The following is a 22,239-nucleotide window of genomic DNA, read 5'->3' as shown; positions in this document are numbered from 1 at the left end:
TACCTTCGTGTATAGCGTGTCCCTAGCGACACAACCTCTACCCACAAACACCACCGCCATTCGTGCTCGGAGCTACCAATTGAAGGAACGGACGAAAGAGCGTAATGGCTACTGTGACTGCGTTCGATCGCTACTTCCGCCGGTAAGGTTAGGGGATAACCAGGTACAGAGAATGGGGGGGTGGTCAGGTGTCAGGTGACTGAAAGGTATGAGGGAAGATATCGACAGTACGCTGATTGCCGCTGCACTCGCGATGCACTGGGTTGCGATAGAATGGATGGTCAAAGGAGGCGCGGAGATGATTGTTTACGATTCGGTTTTAGAATGAAAAAGGGGTTTCTCCCGTGAGCACACGGACTCACTGCTACTACTGTACACACTCGGTATTCACTATTTACAGGGACAGGGACTCTGCTGGCATCTATCCAGGTTTCGAGGTGCAAGCAGCACTTGTCGGGACGTTCTTTGTTCGTTTCAATTTTCGCACTCGCTGGGTACGCCTAAATGGTGGAATCACTCCATCACTGTTGCTAAATTATACGTTTCCACTTACAGCCACACAGAAGGCTATGTCCGTTGGAACTGCGTGAACTCAAATTAAAAGTCACACCACGCTCCAGCACCAGCAGCAGCAATAGCAGGAGCAGGCGTGGTCTAAGTTCATCGTGTTCAGTGAGACTGGGTAGTGCTTGAACTGACGCTGCCGCTGCCGCTGCTGCTGTTGCTGCTATTATGGACGACCGACACTGACAATCAAATTCCATCCCCCATCCCAGGTGGAGATGGAGAGTATGTGACACAAAAACAATAAAGAAAAAAAAACGCACACAAGTCTCCCCCCTAACGATGGCATAAGTGCACTCCGTTGGCCACCATTACGGCATGCATGAATGGTGCGCCGCTCGGTGTACTTCTCTGTGGCGCTGAAACGATGCGGCGTCATTACGATGCCGACCGGTCGCAATACTTGCTCAAAACACGAAGAACCAAGCAGTCGGCGAGTTTTATGTGCGTGCGGGTGTGCAAATGAGTGGTGCAAAGTGCTTAAGTGTGTGTCCGGTGGGCAGGGGGAGTGACAGCACAAAAGCAACAAAAAATCCAACCATCGGAAGCCCCATCATGGAGCACGCACCACAATGGGGTGAGCTTGGAGAGGGGAGGAGGCGCGGGTGTCCCGAATTGTTTCCAGGACCGACACGGAAATGTGTAATTGCACACTCGCAGATAGGAATTCACACACAGACACACACACACACACACACGCAGGCACAGTGGCACTGACAGGACGCGTAACGATATGGTTTACGATGATGGGAGAGAGTCCGGGCGACACATCCGGACGATCTCGGGTTTTTATGATGGCCGGACCGAAAAAAGGCTCTTCAAAAAGCACCTTCCGCACTCAATAATAATCACTGCAAGCCGGAAAGGAAAAGCGAGAGAGAGAGAGAGAAAGAGACAGGAAAGCGCACATTAGGTGCGCAAGAGTAATTTTTACTTTTTAATTACTTAACACCAGCGAGCGCGACCAACAGATTTCAACTGTCAAAACCAACACAGGGGAGGTGACAGTACGGTAATGGTCTACTACTGCTACTATTGCGACGATATGGCTACTTCGATTGTTCGAGCGTCCCTCCCGACAAGCTGACGACCCAGGATAGATGAGCGCCGATCCGACTGACTGTTGTATCTGGTCTTACATGTCTACTAAGGTATTGCTGCTACCTTTTTCTTTACAACCACACGAGTAGAGAACCGCGGCGAGAGATAGAGCGAGACGGGGGGCCGGGATGGACTGATAATCGCCTCCAGCACACACACACACGCGCACACGCACGCACGCACAATTCGAGAAACGACATCTTCCTTTTTGTGGGGGATTCTATTTGCAGCAAGACATTGTCGGCCTTGCCCAGGGAAAGGATCCTCTTGATCTGCCTATGTACACACGCCATGATCGTTTGCTCTACGATTCCTCTTTGCTGTGTGCGTGTATGTGTATGTATGTGTGTCACACTCGCTCTCATTTGTACACACACACACAAACAAGCTGAGCGGGACTGACTCTCGTCCGCCCGTCCGTCTGCTCACTTAAGTAACCGCCTTGATTCGTAGATCCCTTCGCTATATGCCCCGCTGCGCTTACTAACTAAAACCTGCTGCACTGTACAGACTCAAACACACACCCACTCAATGGCGTGCACTACTACCTCGCTACTTCCTCGCTTCGATTACTTACAGACGCACTACGAGCTAGAGGAGTAGTAAACGAAATGGTACAAACGGAAAAAAGGACAAGAGGGGGAAAAGTGGCCCCTTCCTCTTTATCTTCGCGGAATCGCGTCCCCTTCCCCTTCTCCTGGACTGGACTACTGGATACTAAAATTAAAATCACATTTCGAGGGTTGGTTCGCCACCGCCACCGTACCACTCCACTACGTCACTAGAAGACTTTCCCTTTAGTTTCCGTTACTTTGCCTACTTATTCACAAAACTGCTGGCTAGGATAGGACACCGCACACTAGCCCTACAACAACCATCGAGGGTATCGAGGGTTGTCCTCCCCTATATCTCTGTTCTGTCCCTTTCTCTCTCTCTCTCTCTCTCTCTCTCTCTCTCTGTCTAGCTAGGCCGCTGCCTAAGGTCGCTGCGTGGCTCACCCAAGTTTGACTTGATGTGAGTCTGGGACGCGCCTGGAACCGTGCGCCTGGAAGCGCGGTAGCCGGTAACTCACAGTAGTATCTTGCCGTATACGATGCTGGATATGAAAGGTTCGAGCTGCGATGCCGACGATCCTACCGCCGATGATGATGATGATGATGGCGCTGGGGGTAGTAGCAACATTTTTGCATCATCGTTCACCACCACCACCACCGGTTCACCGGCGGCATCCTCAACGGCATCGTCGTCCTCCTCATCGCCCAACAAAATCATCGACAGCGATCGGTGATTGCGATCATCGATGGCGGTTGCTTTCTCTCAAGAATCCCCGACGCCAACCGTCGCCGAAACGCTGCTGCTGTTGTTGTTGTTGTTGTTGTTGTTGTGGTTGTGGCCCGGTGTGACCGTCAGTGGATGATGATCCACCGATGATGGTTGCTTCGTGCCGGATGATACCGATAACGCTGCTGCTGCTGCTGCTGGTGCTACACCGGACGACGACGAGGAAGATCCACTCGAAACGGTCGATTGTCCGGTTGTTGTTGTTGCTGTCGCTGGTCGACGCGGATTGTTCCAACCACCGGTACCACCGGCACCGCCCATCGTGCTCCGATTAGAAGAGGCTTGAGTGTGCTGACTGTAACCGGAATCGGAACCGAAGCTGGAATCACGCGAGTAGATCACACCCGGACCGACCGGACCGACGCCGACGGACGATCCATTCCGGAACGTGCTGAACTGTGGCAGGATGTAGGGATGATGATGGTGGTGCTGCTGCTGCTGATGATGATGGTGGTGGTAAGGAGCGGCACCACCGGTACTACCCGTACCGGTGCTACCACTACCCCCACTCCGATCGCTGTACGTATGCGAAAGGCAACCATCGTAGATGAGACCCTCGTGGAAGACGGGCTCATGGTAGATGTACTGCGAAGGATCCTGCTGTTGCTGCTGCGTCGATGACGATGATGATGAAATGACGGCCAATGGTGGTAGTCCACCGTTACCGTTCATCGCTGCCGTCGATGCCGACGTTACTCCACCATTCCGGGCCGCACGTCCGGTACGCGGGTTCGTTCTCGACGATCCGCGACCATGATGATGCCCGTGCGGATGATGCGGATTGTTGTTGTGGTGAAGATGAGGCGATGGTGCCGGTGCCCGGCCACAACCATTACGGAAGATGGTGGACACCGGTGGTGGAGGTGGTCCACCATGTAGCACTCCCGACGAAGCGGACAGCTGGGCATTGATGCGGTTCCTCCGTTCGACCGGATCCAGTAGCTCCGGATCGAGCTCATCATCGATGGTGCTGTAGTAGTTCGAGCGTCCATTTTGGTTGTTATTCACGCTATTCATTTGTTGGTGGTGCTGGTGCTGATGGTGCGGATGTAGCGGATGCGGTACCAGGTGGTGCGCCGCTGTGGCCAGCGTGTGGTTGTGATAAGCTGGCGGTGGTGCAGGTAACGTCATCATGCCCCGATCATCGTACACGAGCGGTTGCAGTACGATCGGATCGCCACCGAGTGGTCCACCATCGGTTAGCCCGTCGAGGGAGGCTCCCGTTCGCTCATTTACCCCTCCTCGGGATGCTCCTCCTCCTCCTCCTCGGTGCCTTCGTCCTGAACCACCGAGCGTGGCCGCGGAAGCGTTCGCCGGATGATGCTGCTTTCTCGAACGGAACAGCCCCAATCCGGCACTCAGTGGTCCACTCGAACTGGCCGTCGTGGATGACGTGTTTCCGTTCAGTTGGTTCGCTTTACCACCACCACCACCACTGTGGCCATTGCAGGCCGTGTTACCGTTCCCGCTATGGCTGCTCGCACCACAATCGGCGCTTGAGTTGGAGTTTCGATTGCTGCTGCTACTAGCGCTGCTCGCGCTGGAACCATTGTTGTTGTTGCTGGATCCAGCACCACCATTACCGTTCCCGCTGCCACCACCACCACCACCACCACCACCGGTAGGCCGGTGTGGATGTGTTGGTTGCTGGTGCGAACTCTCATTACCCTGGGACGAGGACGATGACGATAGCAACGAATTCCGTTCCGTTCGGTTTCGATCCAACATCGGTGGCGGGCCCGTCGTGGTTCCAGCGGTGGCCATGACACTACCGACGTCCGATACGGGCACGGTAGCGGCCGATGCTGTCGTTACCGCACTGTTGCTACTACCACCGCCATTGCTGCGATCGTGATAGATCGTCGCGACGGTCGTCGCATCCGAGGGTGACTTGTGGAATGACCGGTCACCCGGTAAGCTCAGTTCGTCCTCGGCAAAATCATCATCCGACTGGATCGGTGGCTCCGAATCCGTATCCCGTACGTGATGGTGCAGGTGATGATGGTGATGGTGATGACCGTGCTCTAGCTCTTCGTACACATTATCATGCGACCGGTACGGATCGGGTCCGGGCGATGAGCAGATGAAGAGGGGCGGCGATCGGGGCATCGGATAACCGCTCGGATAGTGGATCTGCTTCGCGTGCAGCTGCAATGATAAGAAACGAAACAGAGAGAATGAGTGAGAGTGAGTGTTTGGTTGAGGGTCCACATCAAGGATGCTTAAGCAGCGCGTGAAAAGGATAATTAAAATGGTGGTCTGCTACTGAAGGAGGGGAATCCTTCAGCCATTGTTGCCATTGTTTACTAGTTCTTTCTTTCCCTCCTCCCTTCCCTCGAAACAATGCGTCAATCCCATTGTGATGTACTCGACGAGGTAGAAAGGTGTGAAGTGTCTACCCCCTCAGCCCCTATTATATGGCTTCTCTCAAGGGTGTGCGTTGCCTCCTGTTGCCAGAAGATGTAATGCAGCGCGCGACACCTTTTAAGGTGGTAATCGAGAACAAAGCACGTTGCGTGCACTTCTCCGTTACGCAAATAGCGCTTATTGTGGGGAGGGGAATGGCTGGAGGAAGTGGTTTGGTTTGTTGGTTCTGGTCTAGCGCCATTGTTACGCGGTGGTTTGATGGCAATGCAAGAAGACAACACACTGCGCAACTCATAACCATCCAAGCATCGCAGTTACACTAGGAGAATGCTGTGAATGCAGGGCTGACCGAAGAGCTGCAGTGTGAAGTGAACCTGGCATTGTTTTCCTTCATTTTTAAAATCCGTAATAGATGCTGCCGTTTCTCCTCCGGGGGGATACTGGCAGGTTCTTCCGACTCTTCGCTTCCTTTTAGTACTCCAGTAGGCGGCATCACTATTCTGTGATCTTAAAGGAATTTTGATTAGCTATCCTAGAAGCGTTACTCGATACGGGGGACTAAAGTATTTTTTATCCACATTTACTTTTTTCATTATTTCGCATAAATGCTTATCCTTTTTGGAGTATTGTGTGAAATTTTAAAATCAATCGAAGCAAAACAAACAAAGATTTTACATACTGTAGATACTTTTTTAAGCAAAAGTTATGTAAAGCTTGTTTTTTGGGGGTAAAATCTTAAAAAGAATATTTTTTTCAACTTCAGAGATACCAAAAATCGAATAGTTGAAAACATCATAAAAAGACAACGGGTCTAACTGTATAATCTTATAATCTCACAAAAGAATACTAAATTGCGTATTTCCGATGATGCGCTCCGAAAAAAGTACATTTTTACAGACTCGTCTTTCTGAATTGGATGCCATGAACGAAGTTTTTCACAATTCTTCCACAAAATACAAGCATATATTCTTGGCAAGCTGTAGATTAATGTGAAATTTAAGTAGAAAAATAAAATGGAATGGTTTCTACACAAAAAATCATGAAAAAGGAGCCTGGTAGTGTTCTCTTCGTACAAACGACGATTTGGATCACGTAACTGACATGAACCGACAACACGTATGCCTGGACCATCTAATCAAGCAAAAGTGTCCGTTAGGAATACAGCAGCTCACGCTTCTTGCCAACCAGCGCCTGAGCGCCTTTTGCGACTCCAATTGTTTGTCGCAACGACATCGCGGCAAAGCACCAAACATCATTATCGAGCAGACCATTAGGAACGCCACAGCAATACCAACATTCACTTCGGTTGTTCAGAAGTGAAAAAAGAATCAAGAGAGGAATGGTGCCGAAGCTCTCGACAAGTTTCTTGGGCTCCATAGAGCTCCCCAAGAGTGTGAAACGGTTTGAATCACATTGAAATAAGTTTTATGCTAACACAGTGCCCACCACCCCACCAGCAGCAGCACCTTCTCCGGCACATTCACCCGGCCGGCAATGTCATGGCGCCGTGTCATGTATGCACAACTGCCTCGGGAGTGCATCGGCCATGCCATACACATACCTGTCCCGCGTGTCCTGTCCTGGAATCGAGCGAAAATCGTGCGCCCGAACAGATAACAGCTTTTACAACACAATCTTCGTCCGTTCGTTCGTTCGTTTGGCGTGCGACGAGAATTGTTGTGCAAATCGCGCGGATGACAAAGAACTCGGAAGTCGGAAGTCATCCAATGGTGCGGTGCGCGCATCCGTGAGACGTTGGGGCGTGAGAAAGGCATGCTCCCGGGGGGAACACTTCGAGTGGGTTGCATAAAATTATGAATTTTCTGTTTTCCCCCCGTTTGCTCGGGCTCACACCGTGATCGGGCACTTTTCGCATAACATCAACAGCAGCGCCAGCAGCAACTGCGGCAGCAGCCGGTTCGAGTCGAGGAATCGATCGAAGATCCTTTCGCCTGGACTGGCACGAAGCAACACTTGAGCGCCATGTTAATGGCTACCTGAGTGTGCTAGTGCTACTCACTTTTTCTATCGCATTCCGGGCCGGCTGCGTTCAACAGCAACTCCAAAAGGAGAATAAATCTCCATAACATATAAGACCACGACTGGTGCCAGTAGCACAGGAACTCTCTCTATCTCTTTTTATGATTGTTGTGTGTGTTGAGTTGGCATGAAAAGAAACACTCGAGAGGCCACCGGACACTGCGCGGACACTGTGGCACCTGGAAGCGAATCTATTGTGTCGACGAACTTTTGTTGCGTTATTCGAAGTCCTGCGAACAATTGTCATCGTGTTTGCGTTCACCAAACCGAAGTGGTCGTTAGAGACCGGCCGGCCAGCTTCCCTTCTCATGCGCCACTTGAAGACGACGACGACGACGCTCGCAACAACAGAGGCGAGCGCGATTCGAGGCTCGAGCAACACTTCATCGAGCACGAAACTAGCATGTATCGACCGTTACTGAGCAAACAAACGGGCGTACACACACACACGCGCGCGCGGGGCCCGGACCCGGACAGGTCGCGTCGCCACTCCGTCCCCTTTCCTATATGCTGCGCTCTATGAGCAGCGCATTTGTTGTTGCTTGTTTTATCAAAACTCAAAAGCGAGTTATTATCCCCATCGCCCCACGATGATGATGATGATGCGGATGAGGATGAGGATGATGATGAACGACGGCAGATAGACACGGTTTGAGCAGGAGGGAAGGAGGAGAAGAAGGCAGGCAGAAGGCGTTGGTGATCATCGCCGCTTGGTGCGATGTGTGTGGTCCCTCGCCATCCATGGAGTGGAGAGCAGCCGCTGGAATGCCACCCAGCAAGCGGGAAAAGGGCCGGGATTTCGGGTTCGCCTTCCGCCTCGCGCAACGCAAGATGGAATCTCAGAACTCTGAAGAAGGAGTGGAGCAGGGTGGTGGTGCTGGTGGCAGTGTGTGTCGTGTTTTGTGTTATGCTGTTGTTGTTGTTCTTACTACGGTTGCTACAACATACATCGCGCGTGCGCCCGCGATCGCGAGGCGACTTGACCGCAGTCCGCGTCTTGTAGTAATAGATCCCCAGCCTTGGTCTCAGCCTCAGCCTCAACCCCAGCTGGCTGGCTAACGCGTTCGAGTGTGCGCACGTCGATCAACGGGGTCCGACTGCCTACCTCACATTTCTCCAAAACTCCTCCATCGCCCTGCTGCTGCTGCTGCTGACCACAACACAGCAACAGGCACGAAGAAAGGGGAACCTGACGTTGAGAGGGAGGGGTGGTTTGTGGTTTCCAGATGAAACTAAATATTGTTTCTACATTCGAAGAGCGTTAAGCGGACGAGAGGAGCGATCATCATAAACAGAAATCCGGTGGATCGATCGATGGCCATGCTGGTGAATGGTTCGTCGTGTGAACCAGGAGTCCCAGTCTCGGGGACTGCGGAGTGCGAATACGTTGAAAGGTTTCACACCTGGACACCACACTCTCCCGGTGCAAGAGACCGGAGCGGCAAGTGGCCGTTATGGTATCCTCACACCTCACGGGAAGCCGCACAAGGTTTTCACCAAAAAAAAAAAGGGGGCCCCCGAGACGCAGAGAGCGGGAGCTATCCGGGACAGATTAACGTCAGGGTGTCCGAACCGACGTAGAGTGAACCCTTTTTCCCTCTACGGATCTCTACGGTTGTCAGGTTGTCGGCTTTCGCGGGCCGTCTGCATCGGGCGGCTGGCAGCAGCTGCAATAGGCGACGTCGGACTTGATGTCCGAAGTCTCCTCAAATAATTTGGAGTGTGTCCATGGCGGTCTCTATTTCTCTAGGTCTCTCAGGCAGGAACGGGAATCACTATCTGTGGCAATAATTAGGAGTGATAAGCGTTTCGCGATGGAACACATCTGCACCTTCACGAGCAAGCGGGAACTATTCCGATCCAGCCAGACAGACGGTGGCGGCCATCTTTCTTTTAAGTTTAATTGCTAGTCCGCGTGGTCACTTCTTCTTCTTCTTCCTCTTCTCCGTCTTCTTCTCCGTCTTCTTCTCTTTTCTGCCGTTCGTGCCTTCTGCCTTTGATTGTTAATTAGTGGCCGTGCTCAGGCCCGGCGGGGGCCGGCGGTGCGGGTTAAGGTTAAACCCCTTAGAGACCCCTAGGAGGTCTCCTACGACAGGCAGGCAACTCAATCCCCCCCCCCCCCCCCCCCCCGACCTGACCTGACAGCCGCCGTCGCCGTCATCGTCACCGTCACCGACGTCGCGTGTTGTATCTGGCAAACCGCAAAGCAAAAGACGAACGACCAAAAGGGGGGAAAGGGGTGGTGTGCGATGCAGAGGAGGGGGCGGTGGAATAAACATGTTTGACAGCATTATTACACAGACACGAAACATGATCATCACACGCCAATCATAATTCGTTTCGCACTCGCACGGCCCCTTCTCCGTCCGACCGGAGATTGTGGTTCCCACTTTTCGGGCTCGATGCGGTCTTGAGGCCACGCTCCTTCTCTCGATCCGTCGATCGATCGATCGCCTTTTGGTCACTAGTGTGGTGGTGTGCTATCGTGAGGCTTGTGGCCAATGGTACTGGCTACGACCGATCGTAACTCATTGCCGCCGAATGATCTTCGGAGCTTTGGTTGTTTGGGGGATTCGAAATTTGGAATTCACATCGGCAACAATAGTGCTGCTGCTGCTGCTGTTGCTGTTGGTAGTGCTAGTGGCTGACTAGCGCTAGGTCTAATGACATGTAAATGGAAACAGATAAATTAAGCGTCACCTGTGGTCACCTTTCCGAAAGGGGGGTAGACCAACTGATCAGACACATCACAAAAAGGTGACGTGGATATCTTACTCTCCTTCTATCTCTCTCTCTCTCTCTCTCTCTCTCTCTCTCTCTCTCTCTCTCTCTCTTTGCGAGGATCCCAAAAAGCGCATTCATCCTCGGCATAGCGTGCCATCGAATTATACATTTATGCTGACGATCGTGGGTCTCATCGTCGACGTGGGTCCCATTCTTCTTCTTCCACTTCTTCTGTTTCTTCTTTTTCGTGATCTTGTCCCCAGTTCCCAGTGAATCATGCCTTGCGTCGTCGTAGCAACCGACGAAGTAATACGATATGCCGGTCAGGAATACATTTTTCACGAAGAACCACGACCTCGACCACGACCACGAAGAGTATATGGAGAAGGGTTTGAGTTACACACCTCCTCCAACTCATGCGCCCCCGAACAGGAGGACCATGTTTTCATCATTTTCCTCCGCGTCTCCGCGATTATGATTGTGACCTGGTCGCCGAGGTGTGGCCGTGGCCGCGTGACGCGAATCCCCGCGCCCGGGGAATGGGAATCGGTATTATCATTATGCTTCTTCCCTCCCATCAAAAGGGAAGGGGGAAGGGGAACAGGAAAGGAATCCCTTTTCAAACCTCCCGGTACAGGATCAGGTTTGAGAGATGCTTGTGTGCGTCCGTCGTTCTGTTTGTTTGGTTGTTTGGTTGTTTGTTAATTCAAATTCCGCTTCGCAGATGAATAGACTTGAGACCAAGGAAGGAAGTGAGGCTGAAGGGGGAGGGGTACCCCTTCAAATGCTCGACATGTCACTTGTGTCCTCGCATAAGAACCCGACGAGACTCCGCACTCCTCTCGGGTTGTCATTGATCCTCTTCTCAACGTTTCCTCGGAGCAGCTGTCGGATGTACCGGCCCAATCATGCTGATGTCCTCGTGGAACCGCGAAACCGAAGCCTCGCAACCGATTCTCCATTGTTGTTGTAGAGTGTTGTGCGCACTTTGACAAGGTTCTGTCGTAATATTATGACAGTTTTATCCTGTCACCGCCGGTAAGATCCGCGGTTGAACGGAAAAGGCTAAGAAAAAGGGGCCGATCAATGCCCTTTTGTTGCCGGCATTGCGGTTTCGGGATCCTGCCAGTCCCTCCAGCCTCCAGAGCACCAGAACCGGTTTGGAATGTTTTTTGTTTTCTTTTGGGTTTTTTTTTTCGGTTGAAGGATTACTCGAAACGGAGCGGATGTCTCGTTCCTTGCAAAAGGTTTGTCTCTGCTGCACTGCATGCTAAGCGAAGAGCTGCAGAGCAGCGCGAACAAAGTTCTACCATTAATTAGGACCTCAAGCATCAAGCATCAACAAGCATCAGGCCAGTCGCGCTTTGATCGATGAGCATGATCCAGAGAGCATGATGATGAATGCACGGCTTCGTTGTCACAACGACCGTTTTTTCGACCATTCAATCGCGTAGCCATTGGCCCAAACATGGCGTTGATGCGTTTTGACATCCGTCCCGTTCCGTTGCCGAGTGCCGAGGTATCTGGTGGTGCCTGGACTTGACATGTCGGTGGTGCTCCACCAAAACATAAAACATTGATCTGCCAATTCGGCAGAATGTCAATGTCCGAAAGTAATCCAATTTAAATCGGGATTTCAAACAAATAATCCGACGGAACACATTAGTTTTGACAAACCGGACGGACCGGAGACCTGGAATCGCGTCGCATCTCTAGTGATTATTAGTGCCCAGTTGTTGCTTACCTCCATGTTGTGATGATGATGGTGATGGTGATGGCGCATGACGAGCGGATGGTGCCCGAGATGCACGTCCGGATCCTCGTACGTTACCGAGTGTGCGGCCGACACACCTGTTGCGTCCAGATGCGGATGCGCACCGCCCCGGGTGGGCGTCTTGCATGGCAGGAAGTTTTGAACTTTTCGCTTGTGTCTGGTGGAAAATGGAGAGAGAGAAGAGAAAAGAAAGAATGTCGATTAATTACCCGTGAACCTCAATAGTGCACCGATCGAGGGGCGGGGGAGGGGGTTTGTGCGACGGTGACCGACACCGACCGACGAGACGAGACTAATTAATGTGCGCGAGAACCGGTGCCAATCGTTTGCTCCGAGGATACCGAGGCACATTCCATGGAGAGCGTCAGATACTTCACGGTTCCCAAGGCACCCCGGGCTCCGGTTCTCGAGTGTCTCTTGAGACCTCACCGGCCAAGTCAGCTAGCTCAGCACCGGTAGAGCGACAGTCGCCGTGGCACAGCATAACCAATGTTCACTTCACGTACGCCATCATTACCGGTTACGGTAGTCGCTTCGCTTCGCTTCTTATCGACCATTCTGGCCATTGTTTCCAGCGATTCCCCGGGGGAGAATCGATGCTACAATTAAAGGACTCCCCATCGAGGGTGCGATGTCGCATTCAGGGGCGGGCGGCTGGGAGACCTTGAGACCACCAGCGTGGTAGACGAACGATGGCTTCTGGGAGTTTCGATCGCTTTGCACACCGCTTTGACACATTATCATAAATATGCGGCGGAACCGGAACGGGAAACCGGAAAGGTGCAAAAATGGTTCACACCGAGGACACCGTGGACCGTGGAGGGCCGCGGTGCTAGATGATGGGTTGTCTGATGCCGCCGATGCCGCCCTTGGTCGATGATGGTGTGATAGTGTCAGCATTTTAATGCCTCATTAGACAATTTCCGCGTTAAATAATGCAATCGACAAGAGACAAAGCCACAGCGGTGAGAGAAAAGAGAGAGAGAGAGAGAGAGAGGCAGAGAGAGAGTATGCACCCCACCGGGCGAGCGAGGACATGCCAATGGCCACGTCATCATCATCATCCTCATCATGGCAGCGTTGCTGCGGTTTTGAATCAACTTTCAACGGCTTCATCTCGATACTTCAAAGGACTTTGGCCTTTTCTTTCTCTCTTTCTCTCTCTCACGCACTGTACTGCTTCATAAAAGACAGACAAAAGTTCAATCGCGAACCAAAAGCAAGGTCGTGGGCGCACGTGGATTGAGATTTTCCCGCTCCGATGACGATGCTGATGATGCTGCTTGACGCTTCCTTCCCGTGGAGCGTGGATATCGATCGGCGGAACCGAAGCGGAAGAAGCATCAAGGCATCGCGTCAAGGCGGCCGACGTTAATCCTTTGCCACATCCTAAGCCTTGGCCCGCCCGGTTGTTGTTGACGCCGCTCGAACGCAAAGTTGACGCAACAACAACGGCAAACATCATGTCGCTTGTCACTCTTCGCTTCATCGCTTGCCGTGGCGTGGCCACTTCGTGAACTCCAGGACCCACCGGGGGGGGGGGGGGGGGCATGGAAGGGGGTTCAAGTTAACGAACCAGCCTTCATCTTATTTAACGCTTGACGAAGCATCCTTTTTGGCGTGGCCCGATTTTTTCCCCCCCGGACACACCTTCCTTCCTTCCATATTTTGGCCTCTCTCTCTTCAATGCTTCTCCAGCAAAATAGGCCCCCTTTTGGCCTGGCCTGGCCTGGGGATGGCTTTTTTTCCGTGCGTCATCCACGGGCGTGCGGTCGTATCGTGTTCGTGTGTATGTGTGTCTCGCTGGGTGAAACCGAATCCGAAACTGCAAAAAAGAAGCGTGCACGGGATGAAATCAAATTCATATCATGGCACAGAGAGGACGTTATGAGAGGGTATGCCGGCAGCGGTACTTCACGTTCCCGGTGATGGTGAATTGATGGATTGATTGTGGGCCATGGAGTCGCCTATCGCTCCCCTGGAGGGTTGTATCGGTTAATCCAACGGCCACACACACTCCTGTGATCCATCGTCATCGTCCGGGAAGCAAGGAGTTCCTTGCTTGCCCGTTTTTTTTCTCTCTCTCTACATCCGCAGCTTCACCGAACCTCGGAACGAACCGAGACTGGAGCGAGTGTCCAAATCTGTGCGAAATCAAAGTATCGGAACGGAAGTCCGTGGAGTGGATTAGAGCACGACGACGATAGCTGACGATGAGCTGGACGATGGTGTCACTGGACACACACACACACCACGAGGCGATCGCTTTCCGTGTTATTGCCACTTCACGCTGCCACTTCCCACAATTCACTCCTTAAAGGCGCCACGCCCGGAAGTGGTGTAACTTTTCAATGAAAGGATCAGCTGCTAGCTGCTACTGGACCTTCTTCAAGCATCAGCTGGAGTTGCTTTGCTTCCGTTGGATAAATGTTTGATTTATCTCATTACTTACACGCCTGACGCACGAGAAGATCGATCGATTAGAGGGTGCGACTTGAGCACTTACCTCCCTTCCACTTACACTCCCCCAGTCCTTTTTAATGGATTGTTCGATGGCGCCGGTGCTTCAGTAATTAAGATCCAGCAAAGAAAATGGAGCTGGATTTCCCAGGACGCCAACACGAGCTTACTAGGATCGCGTTTCGTTGACAGATGCGATTGCGCCTGGCTGCCTGCCCTCGGCTGTCAGAAGTAGAAGGCGACCAGGGTCATGGTTGCCATGGCAAATGGCCGAGTGGATCCGAAAAGTGAAGGATTTATGGTGCAATTTTCGTGCTGCCTTCCGGTTTTTCCGCCGGTCCCACAAACGGGAGAAGACATGGCAGGCAGCATGTCGGCCGCTTGACATCTTGGGGCTTCTCGTCTGCACGCGCACACACACACACACACACACACACACACATACAGAAGAAAAAAAGGTTAGCTCACGTCAGACGCGTGCTCGTCGGAGGAGAAATTTAATAAAGTTAATTTATCTACCGTGAGACAGGCGCACGAAATGGCGTCCGACGTTCCGTCCTCCGAGGCCGGAGGAGCATTCGCTCGCCTTGTCACCTTGCTGTTGCCATCTTTGGGAACGGGGTTTTATGGAGCTGTGTGTGTGTGCGTGTGTATGTGTGATGACCCCGGGTCTTGACTTTTATTAAACTTCGGGCCAAACTTTCCCAATTTCACCCTCCAGCCAGCCAACCAGAGTGTTTCTTGTTCCAGCTGGGTGACCATTCTAGCCGGATATTCACCGGTACACTGGAGACAAAGAGAGAGAGAGAGAAAGATAGCTAGAGAGAAAGAGAGGACGAAGGACAGAGATTCTGCCACCAAGGATGCACCCACTAGATGCTGAAGATGTTGGCCAAAGTCAAAGTTAAAAACTTGTGATAGTGTGGACGAAACCATCTCCTTCTCTTCTCGGGAGCACCAGCACCGAGCAACATGTCCCGGTCCACACTACCCGGTCAGGTGACGACACAACACAGCCACAGAGGAGACGAAGAAGAGACGAGAGGAGGAGCCGGCAGTGGAACTCGTCTGATCTCTGTCTTAGTCGTCGCCAGCGTCGTCGTCCATGTTGTCCATGGTGCCCGTAAAGTTAAACTAAAGTCAATTCCTTCTTTCACGCTCTCAGGTGCGAACACACACACACACACACGCGCCGGACACTGGCGCCTGTCGTCGTTCCGGTTACGTCCTTTGCCCTCCGTTGCACCCTCCTCCCCCCGGGAGGGGGGGGGATATGTATGTTTGCAGTAAGCATTAAGCCCGGCAAGTGGAGAAAGGACAACCCAGGGTCCGGGCTCCAGGACGTGTTTGCAACGTCCGGTGCAAATCCGGAACAGGAATGGGAAAAAATCGAGGGAAAAAAAACCGGACACGTCTTCTGCTTACCTCTTTCCCCTTGGTTTTCCTGTTCTCCTTCTCCTTCTTCTGCCACCGCTGCCAGGGTAAAGGATTTTCCGGAACTTTTCTTTGTCTCTCTTGTCGGTCGGTTGTTCCGGTTCCCAAAATCAATGACAACTATTTGGGGTCCGGTACCGCGCCGGTTGGTTTCGGGCTTTGGTTCGATTTTGGTTTCCCTTTTTTCACCACCCCCTCACTTTGATATCCCCTTCGCCCCTGTCTTCGCCTTTGCACCCTTTGTCGATAGGTAAACATCATCCCATCATTCCGGATCCTGGAGGAAACGTGCACGGAGCAGATATGGCTGGTGGCTTCTGGGACAGGAATTTCCGGATGAAATTTTTATCACCGCACCGTCACCGGATCTGACCGGATAAGTGGAAGCGGTTGCTTGGATAAAATTGGTCTGGCTTAAAAGACGCGGGAATGATCCATTTTATGGCACGCCACGTCCGACCAGATCCGAAGATCCTGGCAGGTAACTGAAGAAGGTCCTCCAAATTCGAGGCCGGCCGATGTAAAAACAAAATCCGGACGCCATACCGATGAAAGCTGGCATATCATACACCTTTCTGCTCCTTCTCCTCCTCCTCCTTCTGGTGCGTCACCGGAATCCCGTAGCAATAAATAGCCGAACATTAGCCCTACCGTTAATCCGTTAAAGCTGCCCGGGATACAACTTTAATTGTGGATTTTGCGACAAAAAACGCGTCCGGTTGCCGGGGAAGTCCGGGAGACCGGAACCGCATTCAGGGGGGTGTTCACAGGCCCTTCACCACTCTGCTCGCCCCGGGGCTGCACAGAAGGCCGGAAATCTCGGGGACGAAGATAGAAAGCATAGAACGCCAGCAAACCAACAACCAACAATAAAAATAAATAAAAAAAAACAACAACGGTGAGATTGGCCAGCTACCGAGAAAGCTACCGTGGTAACCAGCACGGAGGACGGAGGTTCAGGTCCAAAAAGGGTTTGACATGTTCGCCTGGGTCCGTCGGTCCGTCGGTCCTTGGCCCACGGAAAAGGTTGCGCAAAAACTTTACTTAAACACTCCCGAATCCTTCTCAGTCCTCTCTCGTTCTTTCTCTGTGGCAGCTGTGCCGGTCGTGCGAATTGAAAAAAAAGGGGTCTTGAGGGAAAAGCCCGGGCCAAAGTGAAAGTGAAAATGTGACGGCACGCATCCGTGTGAGCGTTTTTGAGCGTTGCGCACGAATTAGAACTTAATCATGTGACACACCGGACGAGAGCCACCGCGGGGCATGGGGGTAATCCGAATTTCCATCCAGCAGGAAAACTATTTTTTTTCCGTCTTCGTCCTCGTCGACGCCGATCTGGAGGATACATTGCAACCAAGGCAACCACTGCACACAGCAGCAGCAGCAGCAGCAGCAGCAGCAGCCCCAAGGCATACGTGGATGCCACATGGCGGACTGCGACGGACGACAACGGCAACGGCCGACTTGACAGCCGCTGTCATCTGCATTTGTGTGTCGAAAGATCGGTTTAACGTCCGCGTCCTTCCCTCTTTCTTTTGTCGTTTAATTTCTCTTCGGTCTGTGTTCTGTGTTCAGCCATTCAGGCCGTCGACCGGTTCTTCGCTCGAGTTCTTCAACTTCCCTCTAGGGAGCTCCAAGGTGATGCGGTTTCTCTGTCGTCAGCAGCGCCGAGTTGCCATTGCAGCAGCAGCAGCATGCGAGACCGGATCCGAAAAGGGGGGGGACGGGAGGAAAACCCATTTCTAACCCTTTTCTATTTACAGCACACCACCGCCCACCCCCTCGCTAAACCCCTCGGCCTCTAGCACGACCGAGAGGCGGTCGGTTGTTCATTAAACGAATTTTAAGCTGCTGCACTTTCGCCCTAATCTTAATTAACATTCCCGGCGGCAGGAGGGGATAGGATTGGAGTTTCGGGTGTTCGGCAGCTGTACATCAGGGGATTTCTGCGACGTTCTTTGGGACAATGGCCAGCAGGTTCAGGAAGCGCAATCCCAGTGCGTCTGCTTCTGGGCGTCCTCTGTCCTCTGGCAAACCGAATCACAGAATCAGACCTCGGGATATAAAGGTAGTAAAGGGCCCGAGACACCTCGGGGCACCCCCGGGGGGTTCATGAGAATTTCGTCAGCCGGTGGCTCGACCGTCGACCAAAGATAGAGACATATACACATGTGTATGTATGGCCGGGGCACGGGGGGCGAGCAAAACCGCGGTTTTGTCAACATGACGCTGGGGCGCTGTTTCTGTGGTTTTATTTTTCGATGCGTCGAAATGACCACAACGTGTGCTGGTGTTCGACGACAGACAACCGATTCTGGTTGACCACCGTTGACGCTCGTATCTCGTGCCCCTGGCCAGCCAGCCAGCCAACTAGCGATCGCCCAGCACTCCATATATTGTGCTGGCTATTTTAATACACTTCGAACCCAAAACACGAAAAAGAAATAAACTACAAAACAGACAAAGAGGGAGAGACAAAAAGGGAAAGAGAGAGGAGGATAGGAACAACAGCAGCAGCGTATACAGGAGAGAAGGTTTATTACATTGATAGATTCATAAATTAATCACAACACGAGATAAGCGCCCGATGCCGCTTTAGTCCATAAATTATTGTGACTCCTCTCCTTCCTCTTCATCTCAGTCTCTGTCTCTTTCTCTCTCTCTCGTTCTCCAGGGAATACCGTGTTCCATTCTTGGTCGCGGGTTCGTGTAACTATCGTCTAAAAATGGAGGACGCTTCCGAACCTCTGTGTGAGTAAATCATCGAGCAGCTGGATCTTGAGGGAAGCGCCTTGAAAACGATCGATCTGATCGTGCGAGCGAGCAGTGTGCTCACGCGCACAGCTTGCAATGGAAGATCATCATCATCATCATCATCATGCTGATCATCAGCAACAACACGGTGTGTATTGGAGTTGTGGCCAATGCGGCGATACGTTGGCGATATCGGCAGGTAGCACTCCAAGAAGGCACACCAAAGATCGGTAACGGTGATTGTTGCGATAGGATGCGAGCGAGCGAGCGAGCGCAAAATTTATGGTGGAACTGCCCAAATGCGACAGACACGCGATGGAGAGACACCGGTGATTATGTAAATTTGGATGGCGGCCGCCGGTGGCCGATGACCGGCGTCTGTTGTCGTCGTCGTCGTCGTCGTCGTCCATCAAAAGGTCCACCAATTCGTGGGGGTAATGTTTTTCCAATTTTCGACCGGGCTTTCCATGCTTAGATTGAGGGGAAAAGTATCGACAAAAACGGACAGCAGCGATAGCGATAACGATCGATTGTTTTTGACGGAACGGAAGTGGCAAGAGCCACCAAAGTGGCAGGATGAGAACGGTCGAGCCAGCAATGCACCTATGGAGCATTAAAGTATCCTCCAGGCGATAGCGAGGACGTGAGAAAAACACATACCAAACATGATCACGAAAAGGGGGACCTTACGAAGATACTGAGATCGCTTCCTCGCCGCCGGAACACGTTAAATCGATGCCGCTAAACTGCGAACAAGCTGCGGTCGATGCAGACTGGCAAAAAGGGCAACGAGAGAGGAGGGGGAAAACGGTGAGACGGGGAGGTTGGTTTGGTCAGGAAATTGGTTGTCTGAAACTCGCGTTTAAAAAAACGACGAAATGCGGCTTAAAATGGCTATTAGGTTTAATTGAGCGAACCTCCATCCAGACCGCCATTTGTCTCTTCCGTTTCGTTCCGGTTTTTTTTTCTACTGCATCAGAGCAGGGAGCACGATTGACTTGGAACGGGACGCTCGGGCAACAAATCTGACAACAATGCCCGTTCCGTTGGTTCCATCATTCCCCAGTTGCATTCACTCCTTCGGTTGTAACTTGTCAGCGGCCATTTCTTTTTTTTCCAAACTCCAATAGTGGCGAATTGGTGTGGAGCATTGGAAATAAGATTTTCCACCCCGTTGCACACCCGATGCTGGATAGAGGATTGTCCTTTTCATGGTGCAAACCGGTCCGGGGGCTGGGCCGTTAATCTTGTCGCTCCCCGAGAGCGCCACCAGCAGCAGTAGCAGTAGCCGTAGCCGAAGGATGATAGCTGCTGCAGTGTCAACCACAATTCTTGCTGAGGTAAACCGAGCGCAACGTGTGTCATAAATCTGTGAGCATGTGTGTGTGTGTGTGTTCCTTGGTCTCCAATCTTCGGCATAGTGCACCAGCCAGACGCCACCAGCAGTAGCACGACGTTGCGACAATAGTTTTAATAACACTTTACGTTGCCATTTGTTCTCGAAACTTGTTGTTCCGTGCGGTCCTGTGACCGAAAAAGACCGACACTGCCCCAAACAGAGCGACAGCAGAGAGGTGAAATTGGAAACTAAAGTGTTACTTTTGGCATGCAACATAAGCACCCTGTGATCGTGATCATCATCATCATCACCATCATCTTTATTCGCGGTTGTGATCTGTCCCAGAGATGCTGCGTGTGTGTGTATGGCGAGTGTGAAACAACACATAAAACGCACCGATCCGCGACGTTTACTGCACCAGATGCTGCGGAGACGGCGAGACGAGTCATTCCCCTGACATCTGGCGGCGACGGCAGCAGCAGACGATGCAGACGATGCGATGCGATATCATAAAGAAGGAAGGAAGCGCGTGTTACGCTTTGTTGAGCTCGATAGTGAGGTGCAGAAGAAATGCAGTCGCCAGCAAGTCCCCCCGGGGTGGGGGGTTTTGCAGCATACTCGCATGTTTTTACCGAGCGAGCCCGTCAACGAGTCCCTTTATGCTATGCGTTACTTCGAGAAAGCAAACAATAGAGAAAAAAAAACCCTTGGTATGGTTCTAATTACCGATCACCACACCATCTTCAGGAGCAGCTTTTTTTCCGGGAAATTCGGACAACAAACTCCCTCCGCGTCCGTCCAGTCCGTTGTTACCAAAGAACTTCTGGATCCGGAACTCCCAAACAAACACGCACACACACAGACACGGGTATGGGGATACGTGGCCAGCGTACCAACGAAGGACCACAAAGAGGGGGAGGGCGAGGCGAGGGGGTCAGTGTAATTTTCCGCTTGATGTGGTGAAAGTAAAAATCACACAATGGCCAGCACAAAGTTTTCCCTTTTCTGGCAACAATGTATCCCTTGATTTCAATGGACCACGCGCCGTCCATTCACTCCCCCCCCCCTAACCACCGGCTCCACATTTTCGGTCTTTTGCTTTGCTCCCTTACACACACACACACTCTCTCGCTCTGTCTAGGTCCAGTTCTAGACCTTTGGCCGGAAATGACGCCAAAATCCTTACAGCATCATAAATTAGGCGACCTCCATCGAGGACGTTGGCGACTAGGACGACGACGCAAAGCACACCATTATAACCGGAAAGTGTAAAGGAAGGAAACATGTTCCTAGTGCCAGGACATGCCACGGACACACACACGCACATACACACACGCACACACACACACATAGTGGATGGCTACAAAGTTTCGTTCTTCTTTTCACTGCGCCACGAGCACCAAGAGCGTTTGGACTAGCGTCGCGGTGGTAGTCGCGGTGGTCCCGGCTGCCTTGGCTGTCCTGTCGGTCGCCCTGAACCCCGGGGATGGGGAGGATTCCGTGGCTATTATTCGCGTATTTGCTGTCTGCAGCAGCAGCAGCAGCAGCAGCAGCAGCAGTCGAGTTGTTGGACGCTGTTCGAGAGTGGAATTCGATTTTTTTTCTGCTGCTGCTTCTTCAAAAGAATGACACTTTTTATTGCTTTTTGAAGACCAAAGAGAGAGAGAGAGAGAGAGAGAGAGAGAGTTGGAGTGGGAGGCGCGAGGCCTGTACCAAGCCTGTCATCCGAACGTGAAGCAAAAGCAATATAAAGACCAAAGCGACCTCGCGGTTCGTTGGACAGAAGCTATGCTGCATCGCGTGCCATCGCCCCCCAAAGGATTGCTTGCTGGCCTGGAGGTTGGGGGAGTTGGGGTCTACTGTTGTTTACGCATTGGTGGCCGGTTCCGTGCCCTAGTTTGTGTGCTCTACGCACGCCACACGCCACGTTGTCAATAGAGATAGACTCGCTGCTCTAATATTGTTTCCATTAACCTAGATCCACATATGCTGCTCAGCTCGAGTATCCTTTTTTGCCGATGCCTGTGTGCGTGCCTTGTGTGTGTGTGTGTGTGTGTGTCTGTGTGTGTACTTTGTGTGTTCATTGGGTTTATAGTGCTGGTGGGAACTCGGAATAAATTACACTTTTTTTTTGTCTCGCTATCGCCCGCTCTCTCGATGCCGTTCAGCATGTTCAGCAGCATAGAACAAACTCATCAATCCGGAGACCCGGAGCCTGGATGTGGTGCCATACCATCAGCTCGCTAGCGACTGACAGTTCCGGCGTGCCTTATCGGACCATCGGTCGGTGGTTCGTGCTCGCTGGTTGCTATACTTCCTATGATTTGTTCGCGCAATTTCGTGC

General features: G+C 52.1%; 1 protein-coding gene across 1 annotated transcript in view; it reads right to left on the bottom strand.

Annotated features, from left to right (window-relative positions):
* Positions 1 to 1,369: 1,369 nt before the first annotated feature.
* The window catches only part of LOC125948318 (hybrid signal transduction histidine kinase M), a 76,900-nt gene continuing 56,030 nt past the window's right edge, over positions 1,370 to 22,239 (bottom strand). The window contains 3 exon segments of the mRNA XM_049674258.1: positions 1,370 to 4,742; positions 4,833 to 5,154; positions 11,882 to 12,068. Of these exon segments, the coding sequence (XP_049530215.1) occupies positions 2,983 to 4,742; positions 4,833 to 5,154; positions 11,882 to 12,068 (2,269 nt within the window). The 3' untranslated portion in view covers positions 1,370 to 2,982.

This window comes from Anopheles darlingi, chromosome 2, assembly GCF_943734745.1.
Source record: "Anopheles darlingi chromosome 2, idAnoDarlMG_H_01, whole genome shotgun sequence".
In the NCBI taxonomy this organism is placed as follows: Eukaryota; Metazoa; Arthropoda; class Insecta; order Diptera; family Culicidae; genus Anopheles; species Anopheles darlingi.
This window is presented reverse-complemented; position numbering and strand designations above follow the sequence as displayed.